Source organism: Charadrius vociferus, unplaced genomic scaffold, assembly GCF_000708025.1.
Source record: "Charadrius vociferus isolate BGI_N301 unplaced genomic scaffold, ASM70802v2 scaffold800, whole genome shotgun sequence".
NCBI lineage: Eukaryota > Metazoa > Chordata > Aves > Charadriiformes > Charadriidae > Charadrius > Charadrius vociferus.
The window spans coordinates 579,563-598,906 of NW_009646525.1; the positions used below are offsets into that span (position 1 = coordinate 579,563).

Genomic DNA, 19,344 nt, shown 5'->3' on the forward strand with positions numbered 1-19,344 from the left:
TTCTTCCTCCCCAGGTGCAGGACCCTGCACTTGCTCTTGTTGAACCTCATTACGTTCTTCTCTGCCCAGCTCTCCAGCCTGTCCAGGTCATGCTGGATGGCAGCGCAGCCTTCTGGAGAGTCAGCCACCCCTCCCAGTTTCGTATCATCAGCAAACTTGCTGAGGATACACTCTGTCCCCTCATCCAGGTCGTTAATGAATATATTGAACAATATATTCATATAATATATATTTCGTATAAAGGAAGAAATGTAAGAATAATTTTAATAAATAACATTGAATTAAACTTAGTTAAGTTTTTATTTTATGCTTGATAAACAGGATAAAATGAAATTAGAGGAAATTCAGTCTGAGCATCAAATCAAAATGTGTTTTGAGAAAATTGTCCAAAAAGTTTGTGAAGCAGCATCACTGGAGCGTTTCAAACTGACCCAAACAGTGTAGACACAGAGATTTAAGAAGTATCCTTCACTGAGACGGCGAGTAGACAAGAAATGTGATCCCAGCTCCACTCACTGATCCGACTATTTTTTTCTATTTACGACATTTACCATACATTAGTTTCAGAAGTCTGTTACGTAAAATACTTGTAAATTGTACCTCTACTACTATACACACTTATTCAAAATTTCTCAGTAGTTTTTGGAAAGCATCACTGTTTTTTTCTTGAGTGTTTGATATTGAAAAGGGAAATTGTTTTGCTTTTAGATGAGTCACAGGGAATGTTTTCTTGCTGTTTGTGTGTATGTCTTAGACTCTTGTTTTCTTTGCAGGTATTTACATTTACAAACTCAGAACTTGCTCTCTGTTTCTTTAATGAAATATTCAGTGAGAGTCACATTCCCCTCCTTTGTAGATGGCTATCAGTAAGGACTACCTTGTAGTGTAACACCCCCTTGAATGGCTAAATTTGACTGTATGTCTGTGCAAACGATCAGATGAACAAATGCAGCATTTTTGGCAGATAAGAAAATATTACAGGTGAAAAAATATCCCCTAAACACTAAACTCTGTAATGATTTCTCTGTGAGTAGCTGGGAATCAGAAAATTTGTTTATATTGCATTTGTATTCTCATGGCAGTCCCAATGCTGGTAATATTGTGTCAGTAACTAATTAATTTACTGAAGTTATTGTGGGTTGCATTGGGAAGTCATACTGAGATGCAAAAGTCAAACCAAAGCCTAGTTTGAGCCTGCAATGTGCGGCTCCTTTGCAATGCAACTCGATCTGCTTTCAGTGGAAGTCGTAAACAGTCATGGCATCTCGGGACGAAGCTTCTCTCATACCCTCTGCAGCACCAGTAACTTTGGAGGTACAAAAGGAAGTAGAAAGACCAAGTCCTGCCACTGCGGGAAACCCCCTGAGAGTTACTTTCACCTTAAATCAATCAAAGTCACCGATGGGCAGTATTTGCATGATGTTAAATAAGATACAAAATGAGGCCGTGGAGGGCAGATTATGGCCTGCGCTGGGGTCAGCTGATGCGGTGGGAAATGCCCTTATCAGCGACACCCCCCCTCCCCCCCTATTTGCACCTTTATTTGTAGTGCCTGCGACTGACTCTCTCTTCTAATAGTGCAAATAAAGTCATGGAATTTCAATAAATAATTCAGCCCCGGATCTGATTTCAGGTTCAGCATTAACTTTCAGCACCTGGCTGCTGTTATTATTTGTTCGTCTGATACGCTGCTTAGAGGCATGGAAATTTGGCTGCAATTCACCAACATTTGCAGAATATGCAATGTGACCAGATTATTGTCCCTGGCTCGGAGATTTTTAACAGCCATTCAAGTTCCAGATGTGCACAGATTTAATTCTTACAAGAAAAGCTGCATGCAGGATTCTGGTACTGTAATGGGAACCAGAGCTCTGAATAGAGCTTGTTTTGGAGAAACAACTCTTTTATTTGCATCTGATCTCTACTAGAAACAGTAATAATTTTACTATAATTTGCATTGCCCGTGACACCTTTTGACAGTGATCTATCTCTCATTTTATTTTCAGCAGCTTTCCTGGGGGAATGAATTTTTTACATATCTAATCAGCTCTCAGGATATAGAATCATCAATATTTGAAGCAACTGTGATTGGTGCTTTGTGAATAGCTAAACCAGATTCATTCTCAGATTCTTTCTCCAGAGCCCATGAAACCACTGGTGGTTTTAGTCGCTCATTAGAAAGAAACTAGGGAATCCAAAATATGACACTGCTCTCACAGAAGTTGGTAGAATATTTGTCATTAGTGGGAATATTTCATACGAATATTGACTGTTATGGAATTAGATCAAGTGTATTAGAGTATAATCCATTAATAGCTGTGGCAGCAAAAGGCCAAAACCAGAATATGACCCTATAGGCATAGACTTCTGAAACACAGGAGCTGCGTTCTGTATGTGCAGAGCACGAACAGCCATCCAGTATGAATATATTGTGAGACAAGTTCATTTGTCTTAAAAAAGGATTTGTGGATTTCTTGTTCAACATCTTTACCTCTTTCTATGACATACACTGATGTAGCCAAGCTAACCAGGCAGTAGCTGATGTTTGAGCGTCTCTATTGACTTTTACTAAAATTGTGATGATTTTTTGAGTACTGCTGCGACCTGACTCCCGAAATCCCGTAAGGTTCGTTCCAGCATTTAAAACCACATAAAGCAATGCAACTGATAGAGAAGAAAAAATAAATAAATTACATGTGTAAGTGATGGGGCAGGTTAGCTACCTTTAGCAAAATCCTACAGAAGGGATGTTTGTGGTAGACTTCCATGGGAGAACTTCACCCTGCAATGCCAACATATACCACTAGAGGGGATTTTACTACCACTCTATGTCTAGCTTATGTCTAGCCTGAAAAACTTTTCAAAACATATGTTCTAGTTCAACCACAAGATGTTGGCTACAGGCTGAGTGAAATCTATGGTTTGTATTACGCAAAAGGTCAGGAAAGATTATTATATTTTTTCCTTCTGGCGATTAAACCTGTGAGTGAAATTCTCGTCCTGTCAAAGTCACGGGCAAAATTCCCGTTGATTTCACCTGGGCCAGACTTTGTCCTGTGCAGGTCAGAGGAAAGCAAAAGTCTGTGCCACCAAGAGCCTAACACTGAGAGCAAGAACGGCTTTGTTGTCAGAGTCACTAATATACACTGTTAGAAAGGATTTTAAAACATCCTATGCACTCTCTCTGCTCTGCAGCAGGATGAAATAAATTGAGACCAGTTTTACCAACTTTTTTTTCCTTTTGATTTCTTCAAAGCCTCCGCTAATGCAGATTACACAACCTCCTTAGAAAGCCTGCTTTGTGTTTCATTAGTCCTATAATTACACAGGATTTTTCCCCCCTAAAGCTTTATTGTTGCAGATTTAGCAAAATACTTAATCCTATCCTCTGTGGGCATGAACAACAATGGACATCATCCTCTTTGTCAAACAGTCGTCTACATGCGTGAGGACTGTTATGTAGTGGTACAACATGGCATGTACATTGCATTACCTTGTTGCTGTTGCTTGTAGATGATACGCTGATGACTCATGTTGTTTGTGATTTACGTAAAACCTCCTTCGCATCATCCTTGCAGCCTCACCAGCTATTCCCCATCCTGCATTTGTACATTAAATTTTGTCCTTCTCAAATCTTAGGCCTTGAGGTTTACTTTCCTAAATTCCATTTAAGTGATTTCAGACAGCGTTTTCCAACTTCTTAGCATCACTTTGGAGTCTACTTCTCTCCTGGGAAATACCAATAACCTCTCTGTGCTTCTTGCTGTCAGGAAATTTTGTAAGGTTCTGTCTATTCCTTCCTCCATTTTGCTAATGGAAACATTAAATATGACTCATCTTATCGTAGACCTTTATGGTACCTCTATTTGTTATGTGTTTCTAGACTAACAGCAAACTTGATTATTACTGCTCTGTAAGTATTTTTTCAACTACTCATACAAGCGCTTTGCAGAGATTTCATACAGGTCCTATTTCCATACTTTGTTTATGAATATATGGTCTGGAGCTTATGTTGGAAATCTTATAGAAATCAGCTTCTAGATACCTCCTGCTTCCTTCCTACCTGCTGTGCTGGATATCCTGTCAGAGACCAAAATTTGAATAATTTTATGCCATTTGCTCCTGATAAGTCCTTATTGTTTTTTCTTATCAATTTTACATCTTCGCATGTGCTTGTGAGCTTACTGTTTAATCATTTGTTCCAGTATCTTTCTATATGTTAGACTTACACATCTATCATTTCTTGAGTTCTTGTTTCTGTGGAGTCTCATTTACAATGAATTGTTGAAGATGGGTCCCCAAAAAGCAATGCTTTTAAAAGCTGTTTGCTGTGGTTACGTCCTGTGCCCAATGTGGGTACACAGGATCCTGTGCCATGATACTGGTGAGTGATGGGAGCACGATTGCTTTATTGGGTTGGAAAAGGCTCAGGAAGAAGCGTAAAGGATGATTGCTATTTGTCTATCAAGCCAAGAAAGAAATGTATATATTTCCAGTCCGCTATGTCCAGAAGCACTAAAACTTCATGCATATAACGGGAGCTGTGATGAGAATGGCAATTTTGGGGTTTGAAGAATTTCAAGATTTTGCTCTAAATTGCTCTAAAAACCACATTTTAAAAACATTCACAGCATTGTTGAACAGAAGCTGTGGGTTTTCTGTGAGGCGGGAAACTGAAATAATCTCAGGAATTTTGAAAGGAAATTTTGGCTGGTGGGTGGGCTGCCAGGCAGCTGGAAGCCCTGTGAATCCTGGTCGAGCTGCACGTTGGGACCCTGTGCTCTTACAGCTTTGCGTGGTCCCAGCACCCTGCCTGTCCTCCAGCTGGTATTTCGCAGGTGGTGTGGCCAAAGCCATTGCATGTCTCCACCAGGTATTTGTCAAATTTCAAGTGTGGTCTTCAAAAGAATATTGTTCCAATGGAGATTTTTACTTTCATATTAATTTTTTGCCTTGTTGCTCAAGAATCTCACAGTCAGGGATACTTCCAAAGCAGATATAGAAAATTCTTACTAAGACTTTTAAAATCAGCTGTTTCTTCTGGGTGGGTCCTGACCTGATTTTCCAAGCGTGGAGGGTTGATGCTTGTGAGAAGTCAGCCACCTTCGAATTGTCTGCCAGGATCTAAAACTGCTAGCCACTTCAGAAATGTCAGCCTACGTTTACCACCCATCCTTTAGCCAGTATTTTGCTGACATTAAAAGAATCTGTATAAATGGAAGACATGCTCTATGTGGTTTGTCTCTGCGATACTGCTGATGTTACTTAACGACTCTCACTCTTCTAGGGGCTTTTCCCTTACACATCACCATGTGAAAGTCAGATATGGTATGCAGAAATTCCTCACAGCAACACATGCTGGAACATGGTCTCCTGGAAAAAAAAAATATTTTGGTCCCATCCTTAAGTCAGGAATTGCTGCATATGTTTTGGTGCAGGAAGCTTCATTATAGTTCCTGCTTCCTTTGATTATTTACTATCAATTTCTCATTAAAATGAACACATGCAACAAGAAAGGGATCTACAAATATAAATGAGAACCAAATAATTTCTTGGTCCAGGGTGTTGGACCAATCTGTGCTTTTCTATTCTGTTAATATTTGTTAAGTCATGGGCCTTTAGTTCTTTAAAGAAAGCAGAAGAGGTGATGGAATAGCATGAATCATTTTCACATGCTGAGTCTATCTACCTACGACTTGGCTGTAGTTTTCTAAATCCAGACTGTACATGACTGATTGGAGTTCTCAGGCATCTCAAAGTATATTTCCAAGCAAAACATGTTTAATTCAGAACATGTGCAGTGTCCAGTGGCTCTAACAAAGCCCTTGAGGAAAACTGAGACTTATTTGTACAGGCTGATCGTTGTGCATGTAGCTATTCTGCTACCAGGACCTCAGCTGATGTTGCAGATACATCTACTCTGCACTAGGGGCAGCTTGAGTCAACTGATCTGTAACTGTGAACATCCCAAGCCACCATGAAAGGATCCCCAGGAAGAAGCTGATCTGTATGACTGATCCCTTCCTGCCCATGCTGCCATCCATGTGAATATAAAAGTTGGAAAATACCGATTTACCAAACTTAAAGAAAATATTTGTCATGTCTTAACTACTGATGCCCATGGGGTCTCCAACCTGCAATTCCATCTCCTGAAAATCCTGAATGTCTCAAGAGTACAAAGGCATCTGTCCCAAAACTGCAGAGATCCTATGAAGACAGGCTGAGAGAGTTGGGGTTGTTCAGCCCGGAGAAGAGAAGGCTCCAGGGACACCTTATAGCCCCTTCCAGTACCTAAAGAGGGCCTACAGGAGAGCTGGGGAGAGACTTTTTATAAGGGCATGTTTTGATAGGACAAGGGGAAATGACTTCAAACTGGAAGAGGGGAGATTTAGACTACGTATTAGGAAGAAATTTTTAATTTTGTGGTTGATGAGGCACTGGCACAGGTTGCTCATAGAAGTTGTGGAAGCTCCATCCCTGGAGGTGTTCAAGGCCAGGGTGGATGGGGCTTTGAGCAACCTGGTCCAGTGGGAGGTGTCCCTGCCCGTAGCAGGGGGGTTGGAACTTAATGATCTTCAAGGTCCCTTCCAACCTAAACTATTCCATGATTCTATGATTCCATGAAATGCAATGGCAGCTCCTTGGAGATTCTCAACTCTACTGACATGCTGCTCAGCCGTTTTGAATGGAGTGTAACAAGCCAGCTCCCTTCAAATTGGCCGACGGTGCAGACCAAGTTAAGCTTATGTGCATCTATTATATATGTCTGTATGGATGCCAAACTTAGACAACATTTTGGCTGGCTTTTGGGGAGCTGGCTAAAGGATTTCACCACTTCCTTTTTGTTTTGTTACTACCCTGACAGTCTTTCTAGCAAGTGCTCTATTTTTATTTGACGTATATGCACATGGTCCGTTTCCATGTGTGTGTGCTTAGGAATATATTCCTGCTCTATCTTGCCCTCCCTTGGAAGGCTGCTGGTAAGAGTTTCTCCTACCAAAATGAAATCTCGGAAGAAGTCCAATGAATTTAAAACGCTGCACAGCGAATTTATTATTGTTTTTATAGGCTCCCATTCAGGAAAGTACTTAAGTATGTGCTTAAGTCCCTTTGAAATTGTCAGGACTTAAGAGCATGCTTAAAGTCAAGCGTATACTTCCTCCGAATTGGGATGTATTTCAGCACATGCTTAAATGCTTTCCTGAACCGGAGCCACAGTCAACAAGAGTGTCCTGTGATACACAGGACTTGTGCTACAAGATTTACTTCTTACTTGAGACCTACCAGTGCTGCTCTATGAATATACGCTTCTTAGCTTGCCTCTCCGTTGGTGGCACTCCAAATAGCTTACTGGCTTTTACATTTGCACAAGAAGTTGTGAAAGAAACTGGAAAAAAATGAGCCTTACTAAAGCAATACCTTGGCATGTCTGATCTCATGTTGCAGCCAATGATTTTTCCCTACAATGGAGATTTGTGCTATTGTGTGTGTGGTATAATTACTAAGGCAGATTTTTTTTTTTTTTTAATGGCACAATAAATAGGATATTTCCTGGCCTGCTTAGCGTTTTGAATAGGATTTTCGCTTCCCCTTTGGGTCCTGAGCGTAAGGAGAGTAAGTGTCAAAAGGCAGGCGCTTTCCCAATTTTAAAACAGAGAGGGTGTAACCATGTGTAATGTGAGTCTAGATTTTGATTGTAGGGATGATGAAATCAAATCCCTCCTTAATCCTTACTGGGAAACATTGAGGTGAATTAGCCTGCCTGCTTTTGCTAACTTGTTAAAATCCTTTTGAAAAAGAAATGTGGTTTAGTGTCATCAAAAGTATCTCCCTACTTTACCCCAGGGTCTAGGACAGCACTGGACCATTGTGCTCAATGCAATGGAAAAAACAAAAGGAGAAGGAGAATAGATAAAACCATATATACTATTTTCCTGGAAAAAACAGTGCTTTCCGATATGCAACTCCTTCCAGCGCTACCATTTTTAAGCTGGATGCTTAGTCATTATTAATGACGGTATATTTCTTTAAAGCTGCTATATTTTGGGAATAACTGGAAATGAAACTTGCTTTTTCTTGCCCCCTTAAGGTTAGTTAAAATAATATACAGTTGTCTGTGTACATTGCAGTCACTGTGCATGTACCGGTTGGAGTATTTTTGGAACAAGTGAGGAAGTTTATTCCAGTTATTTCATTTATAGCAAAGTAGTACCTTGAACTTGAGAAGATCTCCCTGTTCGTGTTGTTCAGCTGTGCTGTGCAGTGGTTGGAGGCTCTCAATACTACTGCTACTTTACAAAAATATTTGGCACAAGCTCATAAAATCACTAGGACTTCTTTTTCTCCCCCCACCCCGAAACTCTTAAATTTGTTGCTTGGTAATGTGGCAGTACATCCCCCACTTGTGCACACAAATATCTTTAAGGTTTAATTAATTCATTAAATATAGCTGAAATATTTAAGGAGGAGCGCCTTATAAATAATAAAGTAGAACATCTTGTTCATTCTTGCCATGATTCAGACAGAGGTAAGCAGCTAGTATGACAGTGGGGTTTTCCTGATGTGATTATACCAAGTTCCAGGGCAGGACCTTGCATCGGCTGGTGTGAAGTACCTAAACTGCTGGAGGTTATGTAGAAAAGCATCTTTTTTTAGTGGCTAAACTAAGATGAGTAAGTTTGTGTGAACAACAGGAGCAGAAAGTGATGTTTCCAGGATGGAGCAAAATAATTCTCTAGCAATTAGGGCTCCATGGATTCCAGGCTTTTCTATTGCTGGAGTCCACATTCATCCCACCTAAATTTAGACACTCATCAGTCAAAGTGAAAGGTGGCCAGATTCATCTTTTGGATGTACATCCTGCCCTTGCCCACACAGGAGACCTTCCCTTAGGCATCCCAGTTAAACTTCAGTGGGATGAGCATGGGCCAAAGAGTCTCAAATCCTTGAATCCATTTTACTCATCCACAGTCACTCTGGGAATTTGCCTTTCCATAGAGCACAGAAGGGACTGCTCATCTACAGGGAGAAGGTGGCTCTGAAACCCTTTCGCAGCTTTGGGACTTACAGTGCACTTGAAAAATTCTGTTTACTTGATCCTCATGCCCACAAAGCCTCAGGTCTATCCCTAGTTGCAATCATTAAATCAGAAATACCCGGTGTTACTGGCAGGGAGAGTACATATATCACCAACTTGCTCCTTTTTATAAGTGGTTGATCACTTTTGCTGTGCTTCGGGGAAGCTACGTGAGAAAGCTTTTGTGCTCGTTTGTGAATAACAGTGGGAATAAATGGTGTTTCTCCAGCTTGTCAATTATTTGTTCTTTTCTTGCCATCCTCTGTTTGAGTTCTTGATGTTGATGAAGGTATTATTTAATTCCTGCATTTCTGAGCCCTTAACCTTGGACAGATACATAATAGGCTTGGATTTCGGCACTACTGGGGTGCTTTAAGCAAACTGGTTTTCTTTGAAACTAAGAGTGACTAAGCCTGGGAAGTTCTCTGTTCTTCCTCATCTCCTCCCAGTAGTTAATAGACTTCACAAGGTATCTTTAGACACTCTGATAAGCCTTTGAAGTTATTTCCTACTAAGGTTTTGCTCTTTCTGAGTGCTGAACATTGAATTACTGACTGCTGTTAGAAGCAATGCGAAAGGATTCACAAAAACGACAAAGCCTCGCCTATAATTTCTGCAGAAAAAGAGCAGAAGCAATGCGAAAGGATTCACAAAAACGACAAAGCCTCGCCTATAATTTCTGCAGAAAAAGAGCTGAATTTAATGGATAAATTGTGTTGCTGGGGAGATTTTGATTCTGTTCCCTCCTCTGTCACCAGTTTGCCTTGTGATTTGCGGTAGTGTTTTCAGTTATGCCAGTCACATGAGATTGAAACCCATGAGTCAGACTCCACCCAAATCATGAGCCTGGCTTCCAGATCCAGGAGCTTTGAACAGAGATCATACCGTACTTTTTTTGTTAGTTTATCTTTCATTTCTGGAATTTCCTCTGTCTATTCCCAATGTGTCTCTAGCAATTAATGTTTCCCACTCTTTTGGAAGTGTTGGGAAGATATTTTGACCATTTGGGGCTGTTGGAAGCCTCATTTGACCTCCACGATTAATTTTATTTTTGATGTCAAAGTGAATCTTATTTCTTCCAAACTCTGCATCTTTCTCCTGTCTTCTGCATCCCTTAACCTCACAAGACCCATCACTTCTGTGTCTTCATTGGCATTCATCTGCTTTGTTCCCCCAATAATCCTCTCTGGTCTTGAGAGGGTTTTTCACCATTACCTTGCAGAATGGAGCACGTGTAAAAAGATGGGTAACACTTAACCTTTGTATGAGAATATATAATTGGAGAGAGCAGGGAAATGGTCTTCCTGAGTCTCTTTCCTGAAAAAAATGAAATTGTTACTTGCAGCACAAGAAGTGGGTGATGAGGACAGGTGAGAGATTGCCTCCATGCAGGATGGAGACCTGCAGGAGGGCTGGAGCTTTGCATGATATTGTGAGACAAGACACCTTTGCTAGCAAGGTATTTGCAGGACTTGGCAAATCAAGGTTTTACGCTCACTTTGAATGGGGTCAGGTGAAAGGTGAATAGAGTTATAAGCCACAGTAAATCCAGAGTAGGCAAGATGAGAATCAGCCCTTCTGTCTGCACTCTTTTGCCCTCTAATTCAGTTGTTGATCTGTTTTTCTTCAAATTTGGGGTTTGTAATATGTTGTTTGTAGACTCAGTTAGCCAACTCCATTATGAAGGATATGATTATGACTGAGATGGTGAAAAAGCCAAGGGGAAATTTGGTGTCATATGGCTGTTTTCTCCTGTAACATTTGCCTCTTTTCAGGAAGGGTAAGAAGTTAAAAGTTCTTGGCAATGGTTTAACAAGCCAAGGCCAAATCAACAAATACGACTTTGCAGTAATTATTGCATTGAACACGGTGGTGCCTGGTATTCCCATGGTAACGTTGTCATTGTTTTGCCATGAAATTTGCAGAGCAGAGCAAACTATTTAATTAACAAAATTTTGCAAAACTAGGCTACTCATACCTCAGGCAGATGGAAAAATGCACCTTCTCTCGCTCGTCCTCATGCCATACCACTCTTTCACCCACATTGTTTGGTGTTTTTTGCATATGCCATGCGCCAGGCGTATTGCAGATCTGTAATTTCAGGTAAAAGTGCAGCCAAACTGTACCCCCATATCCAAATACCTCTAGAGTCTGAGTGTTTGAAACCGAATCTGAACCCAGAGAAAGTCTTTACATAGCCCTAAACTTTATGATGGGTTGTCTCCAAGCCTGGAATCCACACTCTCTCCATATTTTGGTGGATCGGTGATCAGGAATCTGTTTTTAAACCCAGAATCATCAAAAGCTGCGTTCGAGACATGAGAAAGATTCACGGCGCCTACCAGAAAATCTTTCAGCTAAACATTTCACATGCAAAGCCTGAATGTGTAGCAACTGGACACATCTCAAAGTGTTTCTAGTTGTGCTGTGAATGTCCCATAGAGCTGCGATAATTAGAAGTGATTCCTTCTTTAAGACAGAGAAATGCTACCTCACAGCTTGAATATTAATAAGATAAAATTGATGAGAGCAAACAGAGTAATATAATATTTTCTCCAAAGGAAAAGAGCATGTATTTGCTTAGTTCTTTCATCAGCCGTTTTCGGACACACACTGTGTGCATAAAATACAGTTATGCAACCCATGTGGGTCAACAACGGAAGGTTGGTTGCTTCACCAGGATTAGAAGAATCTTTTAAACACAATGGTACCACAAATTAAAATGGAAATCTATCAAAACCATTATCGTCCTGAAAGCTTTGGCCACAAGCATAATTATTGTAGAGGGATGTTGTCCTTGGACACAGCTTTGGCTCTGTTCAGCTAGTGTTATTTGTATCCCTCCGTGGCTCAAAGTCAGAATTTGCATGGCTAAGGACCATAAATTTTTAGAGGAAAAAACAGGCTGTTTCCTCAATGCTAACACTAGCAGTTTTTTATTGTTTTGTAGTGGTTTGCAGGCAACTCATTAGGTACTAGAGATAGGAACAGACTGAATGCTGTGGCTGAAATCTGCCCTGAACCTTGGAAGGATTTGGATGGAGATTTCTGTCTGGATCTGGTTGGTTGTGTCTGAGGCTGTTGCTTTACTGGATGTGAACAAGAACGAGTTAATGTCTGGAGTGCTTGGTCTTAAATCTAGGTCTGAAAGTCCACATTTTGGGTAGTAAAACAGTGAAGCAGATCTTAAGCTGATATAAGCAGCAGTCAACAGACTTAAATAGAGCAGAAAACCTGTTCTGAGCGTTCTAGCATGTCTGTGAAGGAGGTAGTTGTACAGGGACGAGAGTAATTGAAAGAATATACAGTCTCCTGGATGTTGCTTGCCATCAGCAAGGGACACATCTTCTTTACCCAGAGCTGCCCTCAGGAGAGCCACAAGGTTGCTTACTCAAGCTTCTGATGAAGGCTGAATGCTGGAGTAGCTCCATTCTTGTGTTGATGATAAACTAAATTAAATAACAGGCACTGTTGGTTATTTTTAAATTGGTTATTTTTCTTTCAAAATCCAATTTTCCATCTTGAGGGAGGTAAATGACTAACAAGTCTTCTCGTTCCATCCCTCAGGCTGGCATAGATGGAGAAAGCATTGGGAACTGCCCGTTCTCCCAGCGTCTCTTCATGATCCTGTGGCTCAAAGGAGTTGTGTTCAACGTCACCACTGTCGACCTGAAAAGGTAAAAATTGTTCAGTTTAATTGAAAATGGTTATATGATCCAGTGTTTTCCCTATAGAAAGGTCCCACCAAGTTCAATCAGATTTGTATCTGGCCTGGAGAGTTTGTGGTGCACAAGAAAATAGTTGGGATTCAGGTTTGGGTTTGGTTTTTTTTTTCACTTGTGGAATGTTTTTATATTAAACAGGGTGCTTGGGGTAGTTTCAAAGTCTTTTAACCACAAACTACAGGAAAAAAAAAGAAGGGCAAACAACTGATTTTGTAGGAACTGACCATAAAGATTAGTGATTTCATGACTTTTTCTCTCTCTGCAGAAAGCCAGCTGACCTACACAATCTGGCTCCTGGGACCCACCCACCTTTCTTGACTTTTAATGGAGAAGTCAAGACAGATGTTAACAAGATTGAGGAATTTTTGGAAGAGACTCTTGCACCTCCAAAGTAAGAACTCAGGATTTTTTCAGTCAATATTCCATTTCCTAGGAATGAAAGATGTCCTAAGAGGAGTTCCTAAAAAGCACTCCCTCCTACAATCTTTACTTACAGGAGTAGTATTTATTTATGAAACTTGCTGGCTTCAGTGAGATGACTTCCATGTGTGAAGGTTACTTGTATGACTAATAACTGCAGAATGTTTTCTCTGTACACATTTCAGGATGCCCTTGTATGCAGAATTAAGGAGACCAATACTAGAAAATTTTTGTAGGGGTCTGGTGTCCACATTTTACAAAGCTAAAAATAACTTGGAATAGATGCCCAGAATTGCCACACAAAATATCTGTGCCAGGAAAAGCATTTTACAGTGAAAAACTGGAGGTTTCTGAGCTGTATGGTATGTTAGAAAGGTTGGAAGGGGAATTGATTACAGAGTACAAGAGGTTCTGGAGGCAGAAAAGTGCTCATTATTCTAGTCAAGAAATGACAAGAGCCCACGACTGGAAATTATAACCAAACTAATTCAGATTAGAAATAAGGCACAGTTTTTTTCAGAATGAATGATTAACCATTGGAACAAGCTACCAAGAAATGGTTTAGATTCACCAGATATACCTTAGTTAGTCAAACAGTTTGGACTCAATACAAGGATAATGGGGGGAAAAAAAAAAAAGTTGGCTTGTGATTTGGACCTAAAAATCTATGAATCAATGAAAACTGGCTTGGTTCCTTATGGAGTGTTTTACCTCCAAGTGAATCAGCAGCTATAGGCCGGTCCTGAGGCCAGAGATATTTAAATTTTCTATACTCTGGTCCAAGACCACTGCAGTCAGTAGGAGTCGTAGTTTGTGTTGGTCTTTCAAATCAATATATTCCTTTGCACCAGATGTCTATAAAAAACAATTCAGAGACTGAAAACTTTATGTTCCTTCATCTGGGTAACATGCCTTGCTATTACATCCTGGAGTACATTTTCAGCGTAGGGAATTAGACATGACTGCCATTCATAATAGAGCGAGCTGGTTGCCAAACTCCCCTGCACCTTTCTGGAAATTTATGCTTCCTTCTGATTTAAGGCCACTGTATCTTAGCTCATGGTAGCATAAAGCACCAGTGCAACTACCTTTGTCATGAAGCCATCCTTGTGTAACTATGCAAACGCCTGCCTTGACAGACACAGTTATTATTAAGAGGGACTTGCCAAGCTGTTGTTTTGAGATAAATGACAGCGTTAATTGCAGCTCCTGGTACAGGGCTTTTTTCTTTCTTCTTGTAAATTGTATTTGTAATCATCGCTATGTTGCTGGTAATCAGATGCTACTCTCCACACTGCTTCTCCCTTTTCAGGTACCCCAAGCTGGCTGCTAAGCACCGGGAATCAAACACTGCTGGAATTGATATATTTTCCAAATTTTCTGCATACATCAAAAATACCAAGCAGCAGGATAATGCTGGTGAGTAGGCTCACTACCAAATGCGCCAGGGAATTTGTGTGCTTAGAAGTGGAATAATTTTGGCATTCTCACATCATTTTATTGTAAATTCGGTTCATATGATATCAGGTACTGCTGCTGATCAACTTGAGGCGGTTGGTTCACTGGACTCATTTCACATGCCCACGGTTGAATTAACTACATCTATACCAATAAATAAAACAGGCCACAGGGTGTTCAGTAGCCCCTTTACTAACTGCCATGGCACGTCTCCTGTCCGTACAGTCCAGCTTTCTCACCAGAACAGGATCCCATACTGCCTACTGGACATGGCTGGTGGCCCGTGCTGCCCCCTGTGCTCTGCTCAGGCACTGCTTAGAGGAATGTGTGTTGACTGGACACAAACCTCTGCTAGTACTAAAAATTTAGCAGTGAATGACTGGGTGAGAGCAACTCGTGCCCTGACCCTTCATAATTTGTTAGATGTAACCATCAGACTCTTGGCCCACTTATTCCATGATTTTTACGCCATTATAATTAATTTGCTCGTATAAACTGAGTTACATCAAGACATTAAAGATAAAGTAATTAAATGAAAGAAATAGCTTTAAGAAATGTAATGGCACTTTGTGAGCTCCAGACTTTCTCTCACATGTTTGTGTGTCAAAAGAAATATCCCCCCCCAGAAGCTGGATGCCACGCATATTTACACACATCCTACACTGTCTTCTTAATCAAATTGTTTTTCTTTTGCACATTCCTTTCCCCTCAGAGAGGCAAGACTTCAGCTTGGCCAAGCTCCTGTTGCTCCATGAAAGCTAATGGATTCACACTGCCATATCCCTTGAAATCTAGCAGAATATTTGCAGTCACTGCAGATGTACATCTTATATTACTAGTTTCACAGACAGAGACCTAAGGCATGTTAAACACCATGTGCTCATATCATATCATATTGTATCGTATTGTATCGTATCGTATCGTATCGTATCATATCATATCATTCAGAGAAGACTGAATATTTCAGGTTCCAGCTCTGCCACATATTTCATCTGGGCAATTATATTTCATTGCCTGGGGCTGACCCATGAGTTGAAAATGGGTAAATGATGATTTATGTCAGATAAAAATCTGCTCCTTAATATTTTTGCATTGTTAACAGAAGGAAATAATTATAGTGCTTCACTTCTCAGGGATGCTATAAAGTGATTTTTTTGTCTAATGCTAATGGGATGCTCAGCTAACCTCTGTAGGAAGTTGTAAAAGGAAGATAGATTAAGAGTTAGACTAAATAGATGTTACAGTGAAAATAAAATATCTTGGCCATTTACAAGGAATTTTTATGGTCTGCTCTGCAACTGTAAATCGTAAATCCAGCTGTGCTGCCCCTTACATTCTAAAACAGCCGCGGGGATCTGTCCACATGCATAATCCCAACACGTCGCTTCTCAGTGACTCTGCAATATGCAAATCCCTGGACTCATAAGGGCTGGCAGCTCCAGGCAGTAATAAATGACTATTCTAGAGGTGTCTGCATCTGGCCATAACCAGAGCTGGAATTCAAGGTCGGATATCCGCTACTGGGAGATAAGGAATCTTACCACGCAAGTGCTCATGATCAGGTCTCCACATTTTTACAGTAGCTACAGCGTGATTAATGGGAACTTTCCCTAGTTCTGCCTAACAAGCTGTTGGTTTAGGTACTCTTGAAATTAAAAGGAAAATGCTTCCCAATGGCAATTAAGCACACCAAGTTATAGAGAAAATAGATGGTAAGCTGCAGGACAGCAACAATCTTTGTTCCCTGTCCTCACTCCATTTTATTAGCTGGTTGGTGCTCCTGTGATATCCGGACATGTTGCAATCTCTTAGTATACTGATACTCAACTTCCCTCTTTGAAGTAGAGGAAAGATTTTAGCTTAATTTTTTACAGCTAGAGTGCTGCACTGCAAGGAGAATAAAGCAGAGATGAGCGGAGTATAAGTAGTACCTACATGTTATTTCTATCAACGGAGTAAAGTACCTGAGGACCTCCGAGACCTTGGGACTGTCGGTGCAGATTTATGCCATGCAGGAAGTAGACTTCAATTTCAGCAGAGTAATTGACTTTAATTTTTCAAGGACTGAGCAAGAATAGCTTTTTCCTTATCCCAGGGACATTTTACCCGCTTTCCTATCCAGTTCATCTGGACCTACAGCAGATAATCTGAAGGCTGATTTGGATGGCAGATAATGAGTTAATTAAAAGGTAGCTGTGTTAGATTTCTTGAGCATTGAAAAGGCTATGTGCAAACAGGAAAGGACAGAACCACCGCATACATATTTCCTAATCAACCTATTTCACTTTGATTGGTATTTTTTAAAATTACAACACCAATCAAAAAGGGATCTGGGGCTCTAGCCCTGGTCTGCAGCGGATTCTGATTCCTATCTTTCCTGTATAGCAGCAGGACTAGTTGTACATAGTTCTGTAATAATAAAAAAAAAGCATTTTATAAATATAAAATGTAATTACTTAGGAGAATGTCCCTTTCCCTGTCTCCATATAAGCAAATGAGATCCAAAGAGAACAGAGATTGCTGCTTATGGTTATCTGAAGCGGTTCCTGTACACCCCAGCTCTCAGATAAAGGTAACACGTGTCTCATAGTCATCCTCTATATCAGCCCCTAGCTCCAGCTGGCTCAAATGCTTGGGTTTATCTGGAAGGCCACACCAGTGACTGGGACATCAGTTGCACATGATCAAAATACAGAAATAGAAAAAGACTTGTTAATAAATCCAGAATAGAATGGAGAACCCAGACCGTTATATAAAAATAATTTTAGTTTATTTCAGTTGGGAATAGGGAGTGCTGAATACCAAGTGAGCTACAGTACCAAACATCAGGTTGTTTAAATTATGTTCTCTTAACCTGGGAGTCGGGGAGGTGAATTCATTAACGCGTGGGATATCAGGCTGGGAATTTGTAGCATCAGCCTATCTCTAGCTGTGAGAAGTGTGGGTTAAGTGTAATTATATATGATCATTCTTTGTAACATACTGGTTTAGCAGAGATCATGCGGTCTACGTAACATGAGCTCTCAGTACAGCCTGTGGCTATTACATCTTTGAGGAAAAGTGGCGTGAAGTGGTTGGGGTAATTAATGAGATTTATGCAGTATGAGGATACTGGATGTGAGAAATAATGAGAACCTAATGCACGCCAAAGATAAGCCCATGCTAGAGTTCCTCCCAGGAGGGTTTACAGCCAGGCCCATGCAACAGTTTCAGACTTCAAGTGATGCCATCACTTGCCTATGTCGTTGCAATATTTCCTATCCTGAGAGAAGTGGTGAGATAACACTGATAACAGAGTCTGTAGCCTTTAAGGAGCTATTTTTTTCTTTTTCTAATAGTGGAAAAATTACTGAAGAAAACAAGATTTGTAATTTCTTGGTTTAGCTTGTGTCTGAGTTCTTGCTTGTAAACGAATAGACACAATGATATATACGTCTGTTTGTTTCTAAGATTGTGATACCCTCTGCTGGCAAATATGTGAATATATAAAGTAAGCAGCTTTACAATCAGGGCTGAAACATCCCCTTAACAAAATAGGTCTCTTTCTATCAAGACAGTTTCCTCTTACAAATGCAACATCGTCAAAAGAGAAGTGCTTCATAGTAACCTATCGATTTTGACAAAGTTTTCATGGAAAAAGTCATGTTTTTTCTGGATGAGTTAAAATTACTTTGAAGTAAAATGTTTTAATATTACAGAGAAAAATAGTACTTTATTTCTGGGTTCATGCAGTACTTCATTAGCCACACGCCGTTATGTTTTATGCCTGGCACAGAAGCAGGTGATAACCTTCTGTAAGTCTGGATGGCAATATGTTATTGATCATGATTCATTTACTTACCAAAGGTATTTGGCAGCTAGGCTGCCCTGATTTAATAGTTCCCTGAATTTCTGATTCTTTTTTTCCATCTTTGTTTTCCTAACTTTTCTGTCTTATAATATAAAAACGTTGAAAGGTTTGGAACGGGCTGGTGAGGGCTATAAGCCCAGAAGCAAACATGCTCATGCCATATCAAAGTCCCACCACTTTTAAGCTTCTTGAAAGGGAAGGAATTGATTCCAGATTCTCAGGATGTGGCAAGCTGTGTTTAAAGAAAGTGTGTGCATTTATTATTTCAAGTCAGTTCAATTACAACGGGCTTGATTCCTTCCACCCCCCGTGTCACTCGATAATTTTATAACAGACCTCTCTGAAGGAGTCGTCTCCTCATCACGGGGTTAGATCCGTGTCTTGCCTCAGTAGTACGACTGGGTTATTCAGTCCTCCGGCCACTGCCACCAGGCTTCACCGCCTGTCCTTGAAGTGACAAATGCTCATTCACACAAGAACAGGAGTCCTTGGGTGAGTTCAGTGGCAATAGTCTTAAAACTTATTTCCTGGATGCTCTGGCTCAAATTTTCATGGCCAATTTGAGAGTTTTTGCTTGCTTAGTGATTGTTTAATACTTAGAAGGAGGTCTTGTCTGAGCACAGGAAAGCAAACAAAGAGCTTGTGAGTTTACTTTGGTTTCTTTGGTTGATGCTAAGCAAGTCACTCAAACTCTGTACTGTAACCAGGGTAGCAACAATTTATGTATTCATTGGAGGAGGATGAAATTTAATTAATTGGAATGCTGTGTACATATTCGGTATCCTGCTTATTTTTTTTTTCATGAAGACTGTATA

At 40.4% G+C, this 19,344-nt stretch overlaps 1 protein-coding gene across 1 annotated transcript in view; it reads left to right on the forward strand.

The window, feature by feature from the left end:
- Positions 1 to 19,344, forward strand: part of CLIC5 (chloride intracellular channel 5) — a 77,503-nt gene that overhangs the window by 39,207 nt on the left and 18,952 nt on the right. The window contains exons 2-4 of the mRNA XM_009885470.1: positions 12,644 to 12,753; positions 13,067 to 13,192; positions 14,534 to 14,640. Of these exons, the coding sequence (XP_009883772.1) occupies positions 12,644 to 12,753; positions 13,067 to 13,192; positions 14,534 to 14,640 (343 nt within the window). The remainder of the gene's footprint in view (positions 1 to 12,643; positions 12,754 to 13,066; positions 13,193 to 14,533; positions 14,641 to 19,344) is intronic.